This window comes from Tiliqua scincoides, chromosome 3, assembly GCF_035046505.1.
Source record: "Tiliqua scincoides isolate rTilSci1 chromosome 3, rTilSci1.hap2, whole genome shotgun sequence".
Taxonomy (NCBI): Eukaryota; Metazoa; Chordata; class Lepidosauria; order Squamata; family Scincidae; genus Tiliqua; species Tiliqua scincoides.
In genome coordinates, this window is record NC_089823.1 from 112,461,875 (window position 1) to 112,480,075 (window position 18,201).

At 41.5% G+C, this 18,201-nt stretch overlaps 1 protein-coding gene across 3 annotated transcripts in view; it reads left to right on the forward strand.

Moving 5' to 3' along the window:
- The window catches only part of DNAJC3 (DnaJ heat shock protein family (Hsp40) member C3), a 57,441-nt gene that overhangs the window by 18,504 nt on the left and 20,736 nt on the right, over positions 1-18,201 (forward strand). For all 3 annotated transcript variants that reach the window (XM_066622036.1, XM_066622034.1, XM_066622035.1), the window contains 4 exons: positions 2,800-2,924; positions 4,054-4,128; positions 16,177-16,329; positions 16,835-17,016. In XM_066622036.1, coding sequence (XP_066478133.1) covers positions 2,800-2,924; positions 4,054-4,128; positions 16,177-16,329; positions 16,835-17,016 — 535 coding nt within the window. The remainder of the gene's footprint in view (positions 1-2,799; positions 2,925-4,053; positions 4,129-16,176; positions 16,330-16,834; positions 17,017-18,201) is intronic.

Genomic DNA, 18,201 nt, shown 5'->3' on the forward strand with positions numbered 1-18,201 from the left:
GAGAAATTGCAAGGCACTTTCCAGGGAATTGCAGGATGTCTGCTAGTTGGCGGCAAGGATGCAGTGCTACAAAGAACAGTAGGAGGCTTGGCTCACCAGGCTGAGCTCCTGTGTGCAGTTTTTGCATGCTTAGAAAAGCCTGCCCACCCTCCCTGAGCTTCTTACGGTCCTTTGTAGCATTGCTTCTGGCCAGAAGACTCGGCTGTAACATACCCAAGATTAACTTCTGGGCTCTGTGGGCTGCATTTTCAGTGTGCAGGGATGTCACGAGGTGCTGAAGATTGGGACGCGCTGCTCTAGGGTCTCTGAAAAGTTTGGGAACCACTGTTTAGCTGTTGGCTTATACTTCTTGGAGAGTGTGTATCTCTCCAAGCAATCACTGGACTTCTTTTCACTTGCACTTCTGCCCCTTTGATAAGGATGCTCCTGGAACGCTGCTTAGTTTTCCCATCTGTGAAACTCCGCTATGTGCTATGATGATTTTCAGAATTGTTCTTAGCTACATTTGTTAAACTCAAGCTTCACCCTTGCAATTTACTGAGCTAAGGTACAGGCTCATCCATTTTGTGCACCTCAGAAGACTTCTCTTCTGGCTCTAAACCTTGAGCTGCTTTTATGTGCACGATAAGAAGTTTGGATTCTTTTTGAGACATGAACAGATGGTGGGGCTGATCAATAATTCACGGTAGCTGTAATCCTGCATCTCTAACCACAAAGCCCAGATCTTTGGCGGAGAGTAACTGATTTGTCTTTGAAGGTCTTTTCCATTCTAGATGTCCCCATCTTAGAATTGGCAGTTTTGTAGCATATCTGATCTTGATTACTTTTCCTCCAAGGGCAGTGCTTGAAAGATTCGTTTTGGAGACAGGTGGTAGCAAATAGATATTTGTGTTGGGGAATCAGTTACAAAAGCCACTGCCCGACCTCCCCACCAACCCGCCCCACCTTAATTTCCTATATAGTACCTTAGCCTTGATTGTTCTAGGCTGTCTAACTTCAAAGAAGTATTTGCACCACTAGGAAGTGACAGCTGTCCTACCATATAGCAGGTATTGGCTAGCAAAGTTGCTTAATAGAGGGCATGGCTTTCAGAAAGATTGATTCTTGGTACCTCTCAGTTTTAAAAATTCAGAACTGGGAGCAGTGCCTCTTTTGTTGCAGGTCTATGGATAAGAAATTCATTTCCCCAGAGGGTCCCATCAGGCTGCATTGCTGTGTAATTGGGGGCTTGGTTGAAAACTGTTCTGTTTTGTGAGGACATAGTTGAGGAACAGCTGATGTTAAGCTTTGGGTGAGATTTTCCATGAGGTTCTGTAGGCTTATTTTTTTGTGCTGGCTGTTTTACATGGGTTTTTTAAATCATACATTGAGAAAGAAGTATAAACATTTTAAAAAGCTGATTAGTACTTACATTGGAGGGAGTCTTGGCTTCTGAGCCAAAGGTGGTGAAGACCAACATTTAAGAAATGCACATTGTGGCAGAAGTGTTGAGAAGAAGTCTGAGTTGATCTATGCAGATGGATCAGGCCTGGAAAGGGGGTTAGGATATGGTGCATGTTGATGCTACTGATCCCACTCCCCACCGGTCCCAATCTGCCTTCTCCCCACCCCTGTGCCGGGCATAGCGAGGGCTGGTGTGCTGGCTCTCAGTGCTGTCGTAAAGCGCTTTATGGCACTTTCACTGCCACACACCAGCAAAACACACATTTTGCTGGCTAAGCACTTGAATAGGATGAGGCTGTAAGTTCCTGCAAAACACCTGCTGGGCAAAGGAAATACTTAGCTGGAGCTGTTGTGATGTGCATCATTATCAAGGCCTATGAAATGCAGTATTCTTGATGTTGTTTGAAACGCTTGTGCATCTGTCACTGGTGCACCTGAGGGGGGGGAGATGGGGGTGGGGCGAATATCCTGGAGCGCTTCCTAGCAGGGGGCGCTGCTGTGACCCCCTCCCTCTGTCACCTTAAAAAAAATCTTAAGGCCTCTTTAAGGGGCCATAGAAGGGCTTTGGAGTGCCATGGAGACCAAAACCAGAAGTGACCTTTTTAGGCCTTCTGGAGGACTCGGAAGCCCTGTTGAGGGCAGCATGCAGCCTCTGTAGCCCTCAGAAGACCAAAAAACAAGTGATGAAAACCAGAAGTGATGTTTTTCGCCATGGTGCGGTGGCATTTTGCGGTCCTGGCCCTGGGTAACACAGGGGCCAGGATCACAATTGGCCTCTGCTCACAGTGCCAAAAAACTTTCTTTGCCTTGAGAAGGGAGGAAGATTTGGTATATTTCTGTCTCTGCTAAATGTTAAAGGCTTGCCATTTCAGCAGACTTATTGGGGATGCTTGGAAGAACGTTGCACTGCTGATTTCTGGTGAGATGATTATTTGGCCTTCTGTAAATGAGAGATGCAGGAGCCAGGACCGGAAAGTGGCAAAATGTAAAACAGTCTTACCAGTGTGAGCCTGCATTTTGAGATAAAAAGCTTTCCCATGTAGGGGGCTCAACTTTATTCCACAGCAGGAATGCACTCCAATGCTCACCTTTTGAAGGCCTTAAATATAACCTGAAAGCTGAATACTGTCATGTGTTCATGATTTTAATTTTCATTAGTACTAATATATGCAAATGTATGCAATGTAAAGAATGACTGTACTATGGCAATGTTCCTCCAGTTAATTAAATGTTGGTATCAAACTGTTTAAAAATTCTGGTAATGGTACTATTATTCCTCCTTATTACTTTCTTAGTTGTATCCAAAGATTTGGCTGGCTTGAGGCAATGTTCTGATTGCTCCTTTTTCACTTGCAGAAGGGGACTCTGATAACTACTTTGCCTATTACAGAAGAGCCACAGTATATTTAGCCATGGGCAAATCTAAAGCTGCCATTCGTGACTTAAGCAAGGTGGTTGAATTAAAGCAGGATTTCACATCGGTAAGTAAGGCTTTCTGAAGATTCCTTCGGGGTGGATGAAAATGGCTTTTTGTCTTTCTTGTTTTTATGTTGCTTTAAAATAGGAGTCATTTTTTCAGTAAGTGGTATAATCCAACAGTAAACTTTTATTATCCCATAACTTGGAGAGGTTAAATGTAGGCCAAAATTCTCACAACTGTGCGATACGAAAGGTACATTAGCAGGAAGGACAGTCTCTTCAGTGTGTTAATTCACATTAAATCTTTGATTGCCAAATGAGGTGTTGATGGTTTGATACCATTTGGAATTGACTATTGAGTCTTGAATTAAGACAGTATTCCACTATGAGTACCATGTGTACAGAAACACTTATAATTAAAGTACTAATTGCATTCAAGTTTCTACTGAATCTGTATGTAATTGTAGTACACATGGGATTCTTAACTCATGTGACCGCACTATCAAATTTGAGACTATAAGTCCCTTGGGATGTATTTTCTGCTTGCATTACATTATAAAGTATGCACACTGCTTTTCTTGTAAAAATAAAAATAGTAATGTTTCTAGCATTTGGAGCTTTTTAGAGACCTGGATCTGTTACCTATTTTGAGCAGAATAATTAACTTTTTTTAAAATCTGGAAATGCTGTAGAACTTTGCAAGTCATTAGATGATTAAAGCCAGGACCTGGATTCTTCTGAAATAATAATCTTGTGCGTTAGTATGTGTTGTAGGAAAAGGCATATTTTTGGTTTGGAGACCTCCTTTCTTGCATCAGCCGTAGTTTTTATTCTTTTGTTTAAAAAGAGTATTTCTACTGTTTCTGGGGGGCCATGGCTTGAGGAAATTTGAAGACCTTTATAGGTGATGTTGACCATTTACTCATGACTACCTGTAATTTGAGAACTTGTTTCTCAGAAACTGTACATGCATTTGCAGCAAAATGCTCTGAACCTTTGGTGCAAAACTTGAGAATCTTTCTGTTGATAAAAATGTATGATAAGAACAAATAGAACATTGTAAATGTTACAGAACAGATACAAAGCAGTACCAGATACCAATTTTAAGTGTAGAAGACACAAGTGTTTGAATGCATTTTTGATGACACCTAAGAGTCTTTTATTACAGAGCAGTTTCCCTTTGTTTTTTAGGCAAGGCTGCAAAGAGGGAACCTGCTGCTTAAGCAGGGAAAGTTTGACGAAGCAGAAGAAGACTTTAGAAGAGTGGTAAGTTAGAAACTTCAACAGTAGCATCCTTGAAGTAAAATGCTGCACCTTCTGAAGTGGGTCCAGTGGTGATGATGCAGAGTGAATAAGCACTGTTAGACTGGTAGCTCCTGTGTTATCCAGAGGTAGACTAGTACTTTTGAAACTTGCAATGTGGGAGCTAATGAAAAATTGAGTGTTTTTTCCTGATTGTAGAAATAATTGGCTATGGCATTCTTCTCTTATTACTTTTCCAACTTCACTGAAAAAGAAGCTGCTAAACCAAAGTAACTTTCTGTGTATTACTCTCATTCACTGGAGCTAGGCTGATTTAGATCTGGTCCACAAGGGATTTGTTGTGGATTTGTTTATTGGTCAGTTGTTCTGAATAAGTCTAACTAAAAACTGTGTGCATGTATCTATTTCATCTTGATGTAGAAGTGAACTCTGTAAAGGTGAAGGATATAATTCTAATGTTTCTTAGAGGAGTGGTTTCACACTTTTAGCATCGGGATCCACTTTTTAGAATGAGAATCTGTCAGGACCCACTGGAAGTGATGTCATGACCAGAACTGACATAATCAAGCAGGGAAATTTTTAACAATCCTAGGCTATAATCCCACCCACACTTACCCAGGAGTAAATCCCATTGACTATCATTGTTAAAAGCTGTAACACTTCCCCAATGCAGTCACATACCATGGCAACATCAAATCTAATATATTAAAAATAAAATATTGGAATGAATGGGGACCCACCTGAAATTGGTTTGCGACCCGCCTAGTGGGTCCTGACCCACTGTTTGAGAAACACTGTCTTAGAGTTTTGTCAAAGTATTACCATACATCACATAGTTCTGTTGGGGATGATAATGGCTGGCAGGCTGTCATATTCAAAGTTTAGTTTTAATCAATTGAAACAAGTGCACAAAAGTTATTAGATCATGAACATTTTAAAACTTGCTCATACATACCATGTTTGTGCTACATCAAAAGCCAGAACAGAGAGAATCCATTTATCATTCAGCTTACTAAAACTTATCTATTTGCTCTTCTGAAGGCTACCCTTACTGTCTAAAGTTAGGTGATTGTTTTGAAGACTTGTGCATTGGGAATCTGGCTGTAGTCAAATGAGAGAGACTAGATGGATTCTATAATTTATTAAGCATCTAATGAAGACTAGGTCTTGCAGAGAGAAGAAAATGGATAGTGTTGTCCCTAGCTGTTTATAGTTGGCATGAATTAAACATTAGGAACTGGAAAACATTTTTAAAAGGACTGAAAGTATTGTAGCAAGAATATGTGGAATTAATGCAGAAAGAGTGCAGAACAATCAGCATGAGCCCTGTTGGATCAGATCAAAGATGCATCTAGTCTATTTTTCACAGATGCTTCTAGGAAACCCACAAACTGTAGGCAACAACTTAACTCTCTGCTGTTTGCCTCTTATCTCACCCTCTGCTATTCAGAGGCATACCTGGAGGTTTCATTTAGCTATTATGTCTTAGTCTTAATAAACAAATTCATGGAAGATAGGCCTAGCCCCTTTTTGAAAGCAACTCAACTCATGGCCATCACAAAAGTTGATTCTGCATAGTATACTACATAGAGTATCGCTACTCTTCTTTGTCCTGAATCTACTGCTGGTCAGTTTTACTGGCTGATCCAGAGTTGTAGTCTTTCTCTTTTAAGCCTTCTTTTCTCCTTATCATGCATACTTTTTATGATGAATTGATGTGTACCCACATAGTTATGGGGGAGGAAGAAGTATGCACAATAAGGAAACTTCTTTTAGAATACCTGGGGATTGCTAACTTTGATGATTGTGAATTAGGTAAAGATATTAATAGGAAAAATTGCAGTGAGTGGGAATGCAGAAAGAAATCGGCTAGCGTCCAAAGACAGAGGCTTCAATCCAGTACGAGTCCCACTGACATCTTTCAGGCAAGTTATTCACAACTTAAGCGCAACCAGCTTTCTTTGTATTGGTGTCAGAGTGTAGAAATGATGAGGAAAAAGACATTTTCTCAGGACTATAATCTCTACCATAGTTTAGTATGCAAGCAAACTATAGACTGATGGTTGTCTCTGTTTTTTCATGGTCTTGTTTTTAAGGACTGCAATTCTACTGATCATTTATGTTGTATACCCATCATTTATCTTTTAGTGGGTCTTTAAACGCCTTTCCAGGATTCCATTGGTAGTCTATCACCATTTCCTTGCAAAAGTGCCAGTCCTTGGCTCTAGTTCACTTTGAAGTGGCCCGATTATGAGCCTTAAGTAGGAATCTCAGGAGTCATTTTCTCCCCTTCTTATTGCCACACTAAGGGGGCAGTTCTAACCCGGTCCTTTGCACCAGCCCAGGAGGGTTGCAAATGTGCCGTAAAGCACCTTTGCGCCTCCTTGGGAGCAAGCTGTGCCAGTGCACGGAGCCGCGCTTGCGCCAGGAAGCCTGTGTTGGCTGAACTTAACCAATGAAGGGGTTGGGGAGGAGGCGGGAGGGTGCTGTTCCGGGGGGCAGATGGGCAGGGAGCAGGAGGCGGGGCTGGAACCCTGCAGTTATGCCAGATCCCAACCCTGTTTCCTGAGCAGTGGCTCCAAGCCGCTCTGTTCTCCTCAGACTTGCATCACCTCTTTGTGTCACCTCCTGAGATGGTGCAGGCCTGAGAAGACCCATTGGAGCTGTGGTGGCTTACCCGGGGGTAAGGGGAAGGGTTTCCCCTTGTCTCGGGCTGAGCCAGTTCTATCCCCAGTCTGCACTGGATACAGCGCAGGCCTCCTGGCCTGCCTGTTCCAGCGCAAGATAGGATTGCACTGCATATGTGCTTGGGAGTGGGCAGTTGTGCTTGCTAACTGTGCCTCCAACCTGTGTGGATCTGCTGACCATTTTCCCAACCTCCATGCATTCATTGGAAGGTGAGAACAAGTTTTGGGCATGTGCAGTGGCAACTGTGTTTCTGATAGTACACACAGGGCCAATCATATCCAACTTTCCAGTGCTGATGTGGCCCCAAGGTAAGGGAGCAAACATTCTCTTACCTTGAGGAGGCCTCTGTAACTGCCTCCAAGCCACAGGATGCAGCACATGCCATTGGCACAGCTGCATTAGCACTGGAAAGTGAGATAGAATTGGGTCCGCAGTTGTACATGTATGGAGCCCAATCTCACCATCCCTCAATGGCACTGAAGGTGGGACCAGCAAGTGTGAGCCTGCTGCCCTTTTACTTGTTGACCCTGTGCATGGTTGACAGGGGAAAGGGCAGAGCTAGGGTGTGTTCTCAGTTGTCTCGATGTCTATATGGGCAGGTTTTGGAGTTATATAACAGCTCCCTTTTGATAAATGCGTCCTGTTTTGTTTATATGTCATATTTCAAGAGCTTCCCTATGGTAATTCAATTCACAGAGAATACCAGTCAAACAAAATAATATTTGAGTGCCCTTTGTTTGGTTTTTGCCTATGTAGCCTTCATGAAATTTAGCCCTGCATTTTCTAGAGGTTGCTTTTTTAAAAAATGGAAACTTGGTAATGGAAAATATATGAAAAGAATAATTTAGAAGCTTTGACTGAGAAAGTTGAAGAGGCTTATGAAGTGAAGCTGCAGTATGGTGTCTTTCAAGTAGAATTAGTCTGTTGCTTAGATAAATAAATCTAGCCCTCCAGAAGTAAAGAATTAGAAACGGGAGGGTGGCGTTGTTAACCAGTTGTGTAGCTCAGTTATCCAGTTTAGCAATATGGAGGATATTTGTGTGTGTTCAATGGAATGGGAAGATTGTGTGGAATACACTGGTAGAGTGAGAACTTTTCTAGAAATGTATAATATGGCAGTTTTTGTGGATGGCTCCTGGAACTGTTTGCAATAATCCCATTTCTCTAACCTGCTGACCTCCAGTAGAGCAAAAAACCAAAATGTGTATGCTACTGTGGTTAGGAAAAAGCTTGATAACACCAAGAGAATCAGTCTACTGAAGTGGGACAAAAATACCTGTGATACCAACCACATATGGTATTGTCTTGCCTTCATGTCAGTTTACCCATGATGGTGGCCTCTGTGTGATTGCCTTGGGAGCATGCAGGACTACCCCTGAGTTCTTGACTTGGCTATACTTGGAGTGGAGAAAGTGTGAACTGGTACTTTTTATAGTGGATGGTATATGCGTAACTACAAAATTTCACCATTATCATCAAAGTTTCGGTGACTGTGCACCACCTTCCTTACAACAGAGGTAGGCCTGGTGAGAGGATATTGCGGGGGCCACTGTTACATACACACTGGCCCATGGTGTATCTGCTCCATTCCTTACATCATAGCAGGCATTGACTACAGAAGCTCCCCTGTTTAAGAACATTTGACTCAAGAACTTGAGTCAAGATACAAGCATACCTGGTCATATGTCCACAGATGGCATTAGTATCCATTCTCAAACATTACCCATCTTATTCTAGCTAGTCCCAGCAAGTCCTGTTAGCTTTCCTATACAGCAGGGGTGTCCAAAGTTTTCGGCAGGAGGGTCACATCATCTCTCTGACACTGTGTCAGGGGCCGGGGACAAAAAGAATTAATTTACATTTAAAATTTGAATAAATTTAAATAAGTTTACATAAATTAATATACTAGAGGTGGAACTTATATGAATGAATGAAGGTCTTGCAATAGCTCAAGGCCTATAAAAGGCCTTGCACAAAGCAAGGCTGACCTTTTCTTTGCTGCCACTACTGCATCACAGACGTGAAACAGTAAGCAGTGGAGGGAGCCCTAATCCCACAGCTAACGTGAGAGGTCAAACAGTCGCCCTCACGCTGAGAGCAGTTGCGTCAGGCCAGTGCGGGCTCCAGCAAGTTTCCGGAGGGCCAGAGGCTCACTGGAGTGTCCCTGAGGGCCGCATTGGGAGTCCTCGAGCACCGCAAGTGGCCCCAGGGCCGGGGTTTGGGCACTCCTGCTATACAGGGTAAGACCTCACAATATAGAGTACAGTAGTGTAGGTGTACACTATTCCATTTTTCTAAATACTTCTGTTACACAGAATTTCACTTATACATACTGCACATATTATGAGCATCCTTCTTTTTAGCCATACCAAGATTTTTCAATATAAGGTATAGAAATGGTAGGGGGGGGGGAATAAGAAGATTCTCATGGATGCAACCTTTTATTTTACCCAATAGGTACGCTTCTCTTTTAGAGATAGAGAGGGGAACAGACTTGCCTTGTGTGCAAGAGAAGGAGTTCCAGGGAGTCAGATCAAATTTTTGATTTTTTCCCCCCAGTAGGACAGAGGTCCAGAAGCGCTCCCTTTTTCAGGTGTGCTTCTGTGTGCGTTAGGATCCTCATGAAGCATCCTCCTCATGGATATCATCCTGATGGGTATTTGCCTGATGGGTAGCACATTCTCATTTTTTCAAGGCATGTGCATTACATGCTCCCTTTTATATTTATCTGTTTTTGTGGTGTGTTTCTACATATTACTGTGAATATGGATCCTAAAGAATAGAAGATGGAAAAAAAAATGGGAAAGGTGGAAAAACAGCTGAAAAGTAAGAGAGTTGCTCATAGCTTGCCACTAAAGGTTGAGATACAAAACCTCATTATGTGATACTGGAGTTTCTGAAACATTTTCATCATCTCCTTTAATTCTTTATTGGTGCTATATAATGTTGCTAAAGATTATTCTATTTTATTGCATCACACAGCTTTTTCCTTATGCTAAGGTGAGTTTCGGGTGAACTTGGAATGACTTTGGAATGATTTAGAATTTCTTCCATTGAAATCAGTGTACAGTTGTACTCATTATCCACATTTTCACTATAAGGGCTGTTTTTAGGTACAGATTGGGTACGTATAAAGATGAAAAGGTGTACTGTATGCTTTTTAAATATTTCACAACTTTCACTACTGATAATAGTGATGTTGGATTGAAGAACAAAACAATTTTAAAAACAGCCTCCTGGAACCTAATTTTTTTAAGATTAAGGGGATTTCTGTATTGTTGACTGTCCCCATGTTTTCCAACTAGGAATACTTGGAAAGCATTCCTAAAGACACAAAAGAAACCATATTGTCCATTTTGTGTTGTTCCACTAGAGGCCAGCAAAGACTTTCCTTGAGCACCACCTCTTACATATTTCTTCCAATGTGGAATATGATTATTTATGATTTTTAATTAATTAAAAATGTTGTATCAATTTTATGTAGATGCAAAGCTACCAAAACCACAAGCATTTATGCTATTTAATTTACTGTGATATAGACTAAAATGTTTCTTTGTGAAACAATATGATTTACTTATTGTGACAAAAAAGGGAGAATTTAATGGCCAGGTAACATCTGAACAAGGAAAGTGTCTGCTTGTAGTCATGTCATTAGGCCCAAGTGCAGGGCCCCAGCTGTAACCAACTTCCAATTAGTGCATACCAGACTTGGGAGAACTGTGGAGGAGACCGCTTCACAGGGCCCTCTGATATCCTACCAAGTGGGCTTCAAGGTCAACTTGATTAACAACAGGGTTCACTGTGAATGTCTCAGGTTGGGAGGGGGGATTCCACCATGAGTAAGATGGCATGTCCACCCCTAGAATGTTCAGCTGGAACCGAGTTCTGATTGGTGGATGGGTCAGGAGACCTATAAAGGTGAGGGAGAAGAGTTTTTTTGTGTGTGCTAGCTTTGTCTCTGGCTGAGGGGGTCTGAGACCCTTGACCACTCTGAAAAGAGCAATCCAACTTGTCTGCAGCAAGATGGGTCAGATTGGACTTTGGAAAGCTAAGACTTTGGTGAGTGACAGAGTTAGGAGTTAGAAGTTAGTTGTTATTGTTTCATTAGGCTGGGTGTTGTATTGTATTGGTGTGCTCTTCTCTAAATTCCTAAACTTTTGACTGATGCAGTGCTGTCTGTATAACTATGCTTTAAACATTTATTCAATAAATCCTACTTATTACAACTGACTGAATTATTGGGATTGGAGATGCCACAGGGACTGGTTGTGAGAGGCAATCCAGTGTGTCTGGGGTGTACCCTGGAGGGCTGGGGTATGACTCAGGGGAGGGTTCCCCAAATTTGATCTGACTACCAGGATTGGAAGCTCTGTGGTTTAAGAGCTATTTGGCAACCGGTCTTGGATAGACCTGTGGGTGCCAAGTGACCATAAGGGTTTATGGCTACTTGATCACCCTGAAAGTAATAAAGAGATTACATGGCCGTTAAGGAGTGTGGCCTGGTTTTCTTTCACTCTTATGACTTACCTAACTTTATTTCTTAAAATCAAGGTTTGAAGAGACCTAAATGCTCATCAAAGCTTAATCTTCTAAACTAATTTTTGTACAATATTTATCCAATCTGTTCTTTATAAAGAGAATTCTAGCTATCTGTTTTCTCATCCTTCAAAAACATTTCAGAAGACTCAAGCTGTCGTTTGCTGGATTATGAATCAGCAAGAAAATGGGAATGGGCCCTTGCATACCCACCTAAAAAGGAAACTAGTTATTTTCCCATAATAGCGTAGCAGGAGTGTTAAGGGAATATTGCAAAGCAACAGGAAGCCGTTTTTTAACTGGTCCCTACAAATTAGAATGTGAAACCAGGTTTGAACCTGGTTTAATATTCTAGCTAGTGCTTGTTTGTTTTGTTAATGTTTCTTTAAAAATCTGCTCTCTGAATTTGATTGAAATACTTCTAATGCTACTCAGTGGTGTGTTATAGATTTATTTTTTTTAGCGTTGCACTGTGGGCTATGAGATTGGTTAGCTATAAAAAAAGCAAATTGCAACTCTAACCTTAGGAATATGCAGTCTAGAGATGCACACTGAGTTTCATCAGCTTGACAAATTGTTAGACTTAACACATGTAGCTGTGTTTTTGACTTAACAAAGCAAGCTAAATTAATAAAGCAGAAATGAATTGCACATACAAATCATTTTTAAAAGCAGTTTGACCACTTGCATCTCATCTGTTTTTATTCTGATGTTAAACCACTAATTAAGCTGTACTAAATGATTTTTTTATTACCTACATTATCTTGCTATAGGGAGGTCACTGCAGTATATTTTTATAGCTGCAAGATCTGCTGGCATCATTATTTTTATGGCTGGAAAGCTTAAGTTGACAAACTCTTGACAAATAGTCCCTGTAATGGTGGTATTAGTATAGCATTTTCTGTAAAAGAGTAAATTTTGTGAGAAAGACAGGAAGTCACTAGAAACCTACAAACTATAAATGCTTTAAACGTTGTAAATGTCCAAACAATTTGTATTGCACAGTAACTGAACAAACAGATGATGCAGACTGGATGGTGGTGTTGTCCTTGGAAGGAAGGCCAGAATCTGACCTGCACCGTAATGGGGCTGTCCAGGAATGTGGGTGTGGGGCGGGAAGGGGTTAGTTCTGGTTCTGTTTCTCAGAGTATCTCTTAATATGGCGTGGTGTATGTAGTGGTCTACTTTTTTGTTTATGGGCAAATCACTTCTCTACATAACACCATCTCATAACATAATAAAGAGACATGTGGTACCTTAACACCTAATTTACTGTAATATGAGATTCCCTAAACTTCTAAAATTAACATCTTGCATTAATATCCTTCCCTTCCTTGAAGCAGCTCAGCTTGTACAATTCTGTCCTTGCAACAAACCTGCAGGATAGGTTAGATTGAAAGGCAGTGACTTGCTGAAAGCTGTAGATTAAGCTTCATGGAAAGTCTTCATTCAAATCCCAGTAGGCCATATCTTGACTCTGTTCATTTCACTTTCCTGTGAGAAACTGGTTCAGGCATTATCATTGTGGCCTGCTTCCGTGTGGTTTATTGCCATGCCTTTTAAAGAGCAACCAAGTGGCTTGGGCGAATGATGTAGCTCAGTGTTTCGCAAACTGTGGATTGGGACCCACTAGGTGCATTGTGAGCCAGTTTCAGGTGGGTCCCCATTCATTTCAATATGCATTTTATTTTTAATGTATTAGACTTGATGCTACCATGGTATATGACTGCATTTTGGGAAATGTTACAGATCTGTCCTTAACAGGCTACTGTGTATATGCTTTTAACAATGATAATCAGGGGGGCTTACTCCTGGGTTAGTGTGGATAGGATTGTAGCCTTTGGGATGTGTTGGAAATTTTTTTAAAACAGATCAGGAGCCACTTCATACATTAATAGTCTTAATATGTACACAGTAAAAGAGAAATAAACCAGCCTCGCCCATCACATGTATACCAATGACAAAAAGATTGTTTCCTGAAATGCATGAAGAAACACCAGGGGTGGGAAAATCCAGCAGGACTTGACTGGAGTCTAGAACTTCCACATTTCAAAAAAAAAGAGTCATAATGGGGGCACTTACAGAGTCGCCCCTTCACAACTCTAAAGGACTCGAGCTGAGTTGCCCCCCCCCTTTAAAAGCCTGCTGTGGATAAAACAGGGCTGTTGCCGGGATCTGTATGTGTGGGAATTCACTTTAAAGACTTCCTTGCTGCCCTGTTCCATCTGTAAAGAGGGTGGGAGGGGTTGGCGGGACTGCAAGAGAGCAGGGACAGAAGTGGCAAGAGGGGGAAGGTTCACGCGCAGCAGCTGCGAGGCTTACCAGGATGTCTTGATTCTTGGCAGCTCTACTCAGAAGTAGTCCCACTGCAGCCAGTCATTCAATGGGGCTTCCCTTTCCCCACCAGCCATGCAGTGGAAAGCGTGATTGCTATGAACTGTTTCCCTCTCCCTGGGCTTCTGCAGCCAATTGTAAGGCAAAAACCCCCTTGGGCTCTTCCTCCTGCATCCAATGATCATTCATTCTTTCCTTGCTATCACAGATGGTCAAAATGCCTGCTCCTGCCTCTCCTCTCCTATTCATTGCAAGAGGAAAACATTAACCCTTCCCTGCCTTGTGGCTGGAACTCCCTGCTGCTCGTCCATTCTAAATGATGGCAGCCACAAGGGTTCTTGCACCGCGTTAACAGTAAGCTAGCACAGGCAGACTCGAGTCTGCATGCGTGGGGAGGCATGCCGAGTCAGGGGACCCCTGATTTGAGTGCTTTTCTGAGTCGTCCATGCGTGTGATTCATTAAGAGCCTTTTTGTGCTTTGACCACTGTCGTATATGTGGTCCCGTCGTTAAATGGACAGTTGTTAAGTGACACACACCTATACTACTGGATTCTTGTTACACCTGTGCCTTTTAATTCAGGTAGCCATCAGTATTATGGCTACCATCAGTATTATCCCCCCAGCAGTGTCTTTTCTAGTGGCTGTCTGCTGGTGTTCTTTTGCATATTTTTAGATTGTGAGCCCTTTTGGGACAGGGAGCCATTAGTTATTTGATTTTTTTTCTGTAAACCGCTTTGGGAACTTTTTGTTGAAAAGCAGTATATAAATACTGTTATTATTATTATCCTTTTTAAAAAGAAGTTGCAGTAGTTGGATCTGCAGAAACCCTGTGATCATTTGGCAGATCTCTTGTCTTGCCTGAAAACCTTGATAGCATATTTTTGGATGAATCTTGTGCCCCCTTTTATTTGTCTTGGCTTGTTGATATTACTTGTATTTGTAGATACTGAGAATAAGAAAGATGCATGGCCTTGTTTCCTTTCTTGTAATAACTCATGTTTCTGTAATCATGATAAATATATTTTCAAAAATAGCAAGGACAAAGAGGTCTTAAGAATGCAGGCTTTAAATATGAGGAAACTTCATCATAATTTTGTTGTTTGTAAAAATGTCTACTGGTGTGATCCTGTGCATGCTTTTTGGCAGTGATTTCCAGTGATCACAGTGGAACTTACTTCTGAGAAAACAGGCATAGGATTGCACTGTAAAATATACAGAGCATTGTAAAGAGACAAATGTAAAATAGGCTTCTTCTGAGCTAGATGAAGCATACAATTGGGCCTGTGATTGTGTTTATTGTGTTTATTCAGTGAACAGCCAGATTGGAATTGTGATGCAGGAGAATGTGGTGGGGGAGGTAATAATCTGCCCTGCCACTCAGTCTGGACTTGGGGGTTCCTGTCAGTACTTGCTCTTGGGGCGAGATGATAAAATGATGCACAGAGATGAAGATTGCAGACATGAAAATAGCCTTTTCTCTGGAATCTGCTGCCAAAAGTGACTGTAAAACCATACTTGCTGAGTTTTAAGAAACCTTCCAGATTTTTCTGGAATTTTATTTGTTTTTTCATATTGTGGGACATCTTGTAAAACATTTTATGTGTTATCGTATAATAAATGCACACATTATCTATTCTGATAGTCAAGCATTTTCAATATTTAAAAAATGACTGTAGTTAGAAGCACCTTCATGATGGAGTCCTGCACATTCTTGCTTGCCAATATGGCTCTGTTCTATTGAGATTATTTGCCTAATTCAGTGTTTCTCAAACTGTGGGTCAGCACCCACTAGGTGGGTCAGCATTTATTTCAATATTTTATTTTTAATAAAATATTGGACTTGATGCTACCATGGTATGTGACCTCATTTGGGGAAATGTGACAGACCTGTACTTTTAACAAACTACTATGTATATTCTTTTAATAATGATAGTAAATGGGACTTACTCCTGGGTAAGTGTGGGTAGGATTGCAGCCTAGGATTGTTAAAAATGGTACTGCTTGATGATGTCACTTCCGGTCACTTCTGGTGGGTCCTGACAGATTCTCATTCTAAAAAGTGGGTTCCGGTGCTAAATGTGTGAGAACCACTGGCCTAATTCATTACATGTCTTAGAAAAAAGAATGTCCTTCATGTTCTGTATATGAGAGCAGATGGTTATGGATGCAGTCCCATGTGGAGTGAGGCATACCTGAGTCCACTGTATTGTATGTGTGTGGTTTTATGCACACATGTGCAAGCGAGAGGGGACTGATAGCCAGATCTAGAGCTGACTTTGGAATGCTTAGGGAGAAAGGAGGCCCTGGAATAAGGAGTGATAGTTGGAGGTCCTAAAGTGTACTAGGGCAGGAAACGGAGGAATTGAGTGGTGTGGTTTTGTCATACAGCACAAGGCAAAATGACATGTGGAGGCTTATTGTGGGAAGTTCTTTCATTTTCAAAGTGTAAGCTGTTGCTGCTGCTCTTTTGTTATTTTTGTTAATGTTTACAGCTCGAATCTAATCCTAGTGATAAGGAGGAAATGGAGGCTCGTGCCCAGCTGATGAAGTCTGCTGAGATACAGCGCCTAAGTTCCCAAGCTCAGTCTGCATATCTCGAGGAGGATTACTATACTGTTATCGGTCTCTTGGATGAAATCCTAAATGTAAGTCTCGGAGGGGAAACTGCTACTGAGAAATAAGTGTGGGGCAGACAAGCAGCTTCTTTTCACTCTTATTTGGTGCAGCTTGAATAATAGCTCCCAATCAGTCCAGTTTAGGATCAGATGTCATAGTGAGCAACTATACGTGACTGAAATTTCCACTGATAATGATGGTCTTAATATGCAATTCAGTTGGCTTTAAAAAATGTTGCTAGTCCCTATTGTGGAAGGAAACTCGAAGGTTTGGCAAATGCCACTAAATACTTTAAAAATGAGACATCACTGTTAGTTAAGCAGAGATGCCTCCTTCACACAGGCACAGATGCTGTGCTTGTTGTGCATTTGAAAGGCTCTCTTGCTCTCTCTCGGATGCTTAGATGCATAACCCTCTCATAATGTGTACAGATAGAAATCTCTTCAGAGGCAGCACCCAACGGCATTGCTTCTTCTTAAAGAAATACAAAAAGTGATTGTGGATGAAGTCTCACTTTTATTTTGGTATCTTAAGGTTTGTGTTTGGGATGCAGAGCTGCGGGAGCTTCGAGCTGAATGTTATATCAGGGAAGGAGAACCTGGAAAGGCCATTGGTGATTTAAAAGCTGCTGCCAAATTGAAAAGTGATAATACTGAAGCATTCTATAAAATCAGCACTATCTACTACCAGCTAGGAGACCATGAGTTGTCTCTAAGGTAAGGTTGTTATTATCCATGATGGTAAAAATGTCATCTTCTCAGAAGCCCTGATACTGGTTTTAAATTTTTGTGAGGTGGAACTATACATTACAGTGGCAAAACTGAAGTCTTTTCCTCCTAATACGATCTGGGCCAGGAGGAGCATATGTTGCAGAAGAAAGAGGTGCTTAACTACTACTGTTTCTGCTCTCCTGAACCTTCCTGGACTATTTTTTTCCCTTCATAGAGGATTTCGGAATCTGGTTTGGGGAAAGAAAGTGTAAAAACTTTTGACCCCCCCATCACCACTATGGATCATTCTCTGCAGTGGATTTCCATCTCCCCCATAGACGGCTTCTTAGGAAGACGTGGGGCTGGAAACTCCAGTGTTTGTAATAGGGCAGGAGGTCTGGTCTAGAGGGTAGAGCCTCTATTTGCCTGAAGATAACAGCTGAAGGTCACCAGTTCGAGGCCACCGGCACCGTGAACGGCGAGACCTTGAAGCAGCTGACAAGCCAAGCCAAGTTTTTCCATCTGCTCTCTGGCCGCCCTTCAAGTGAGATATGAAGGATTGTCAGCTGTGTGGAAGGAAACTGGAGGCCAGAATGTGATACCAGATCATAAAAGGATCCATGTGAAATGTTGTAGTTCTTGAAAGACAGAACTTTCTTCAATTGTAAAAATCCCTATAGGGATTTAGTAGAGCTTGCCTGTGTAAACCGCCTTGAAATAAAGTCTGAGGAGAAATCTGATGACCATGAAAGGTAGTATATAAATACCTGTATTATTATTATTAATATTTAGTTTTTCCTAAATTCTGTTTGGTACAGCAGCATCCAGTGGCAGGGAATAAAATGTTTTGTTTAAAAAGACCATAATTTTGAATGAGGTTTTTTCCTGAGGGCTGAGTTTTTGTGTTTTTTGCTTCGGTTATGCTTTAAAGCAGTGTTTCTCAAACTGTGGGTTGGGACCCACTAGGTGGGTTGTGAGCCAATTTCAGGTGGGTCCCCATTTACTTCAATATTTTATTTTTCATATATTAGACTTGGTGCTACCATGGCATGTGACTGCATTTGGGAAAATGTCACAGACCTGGACTTTCAACAAGCTACTATGTATATTCTTTTAACAATGATAGTCAATGGGACTTGCTTCTGGGTCAATGTGGGTAGCATTGCAGCCTAGGATTGTTAAAAATTTTCC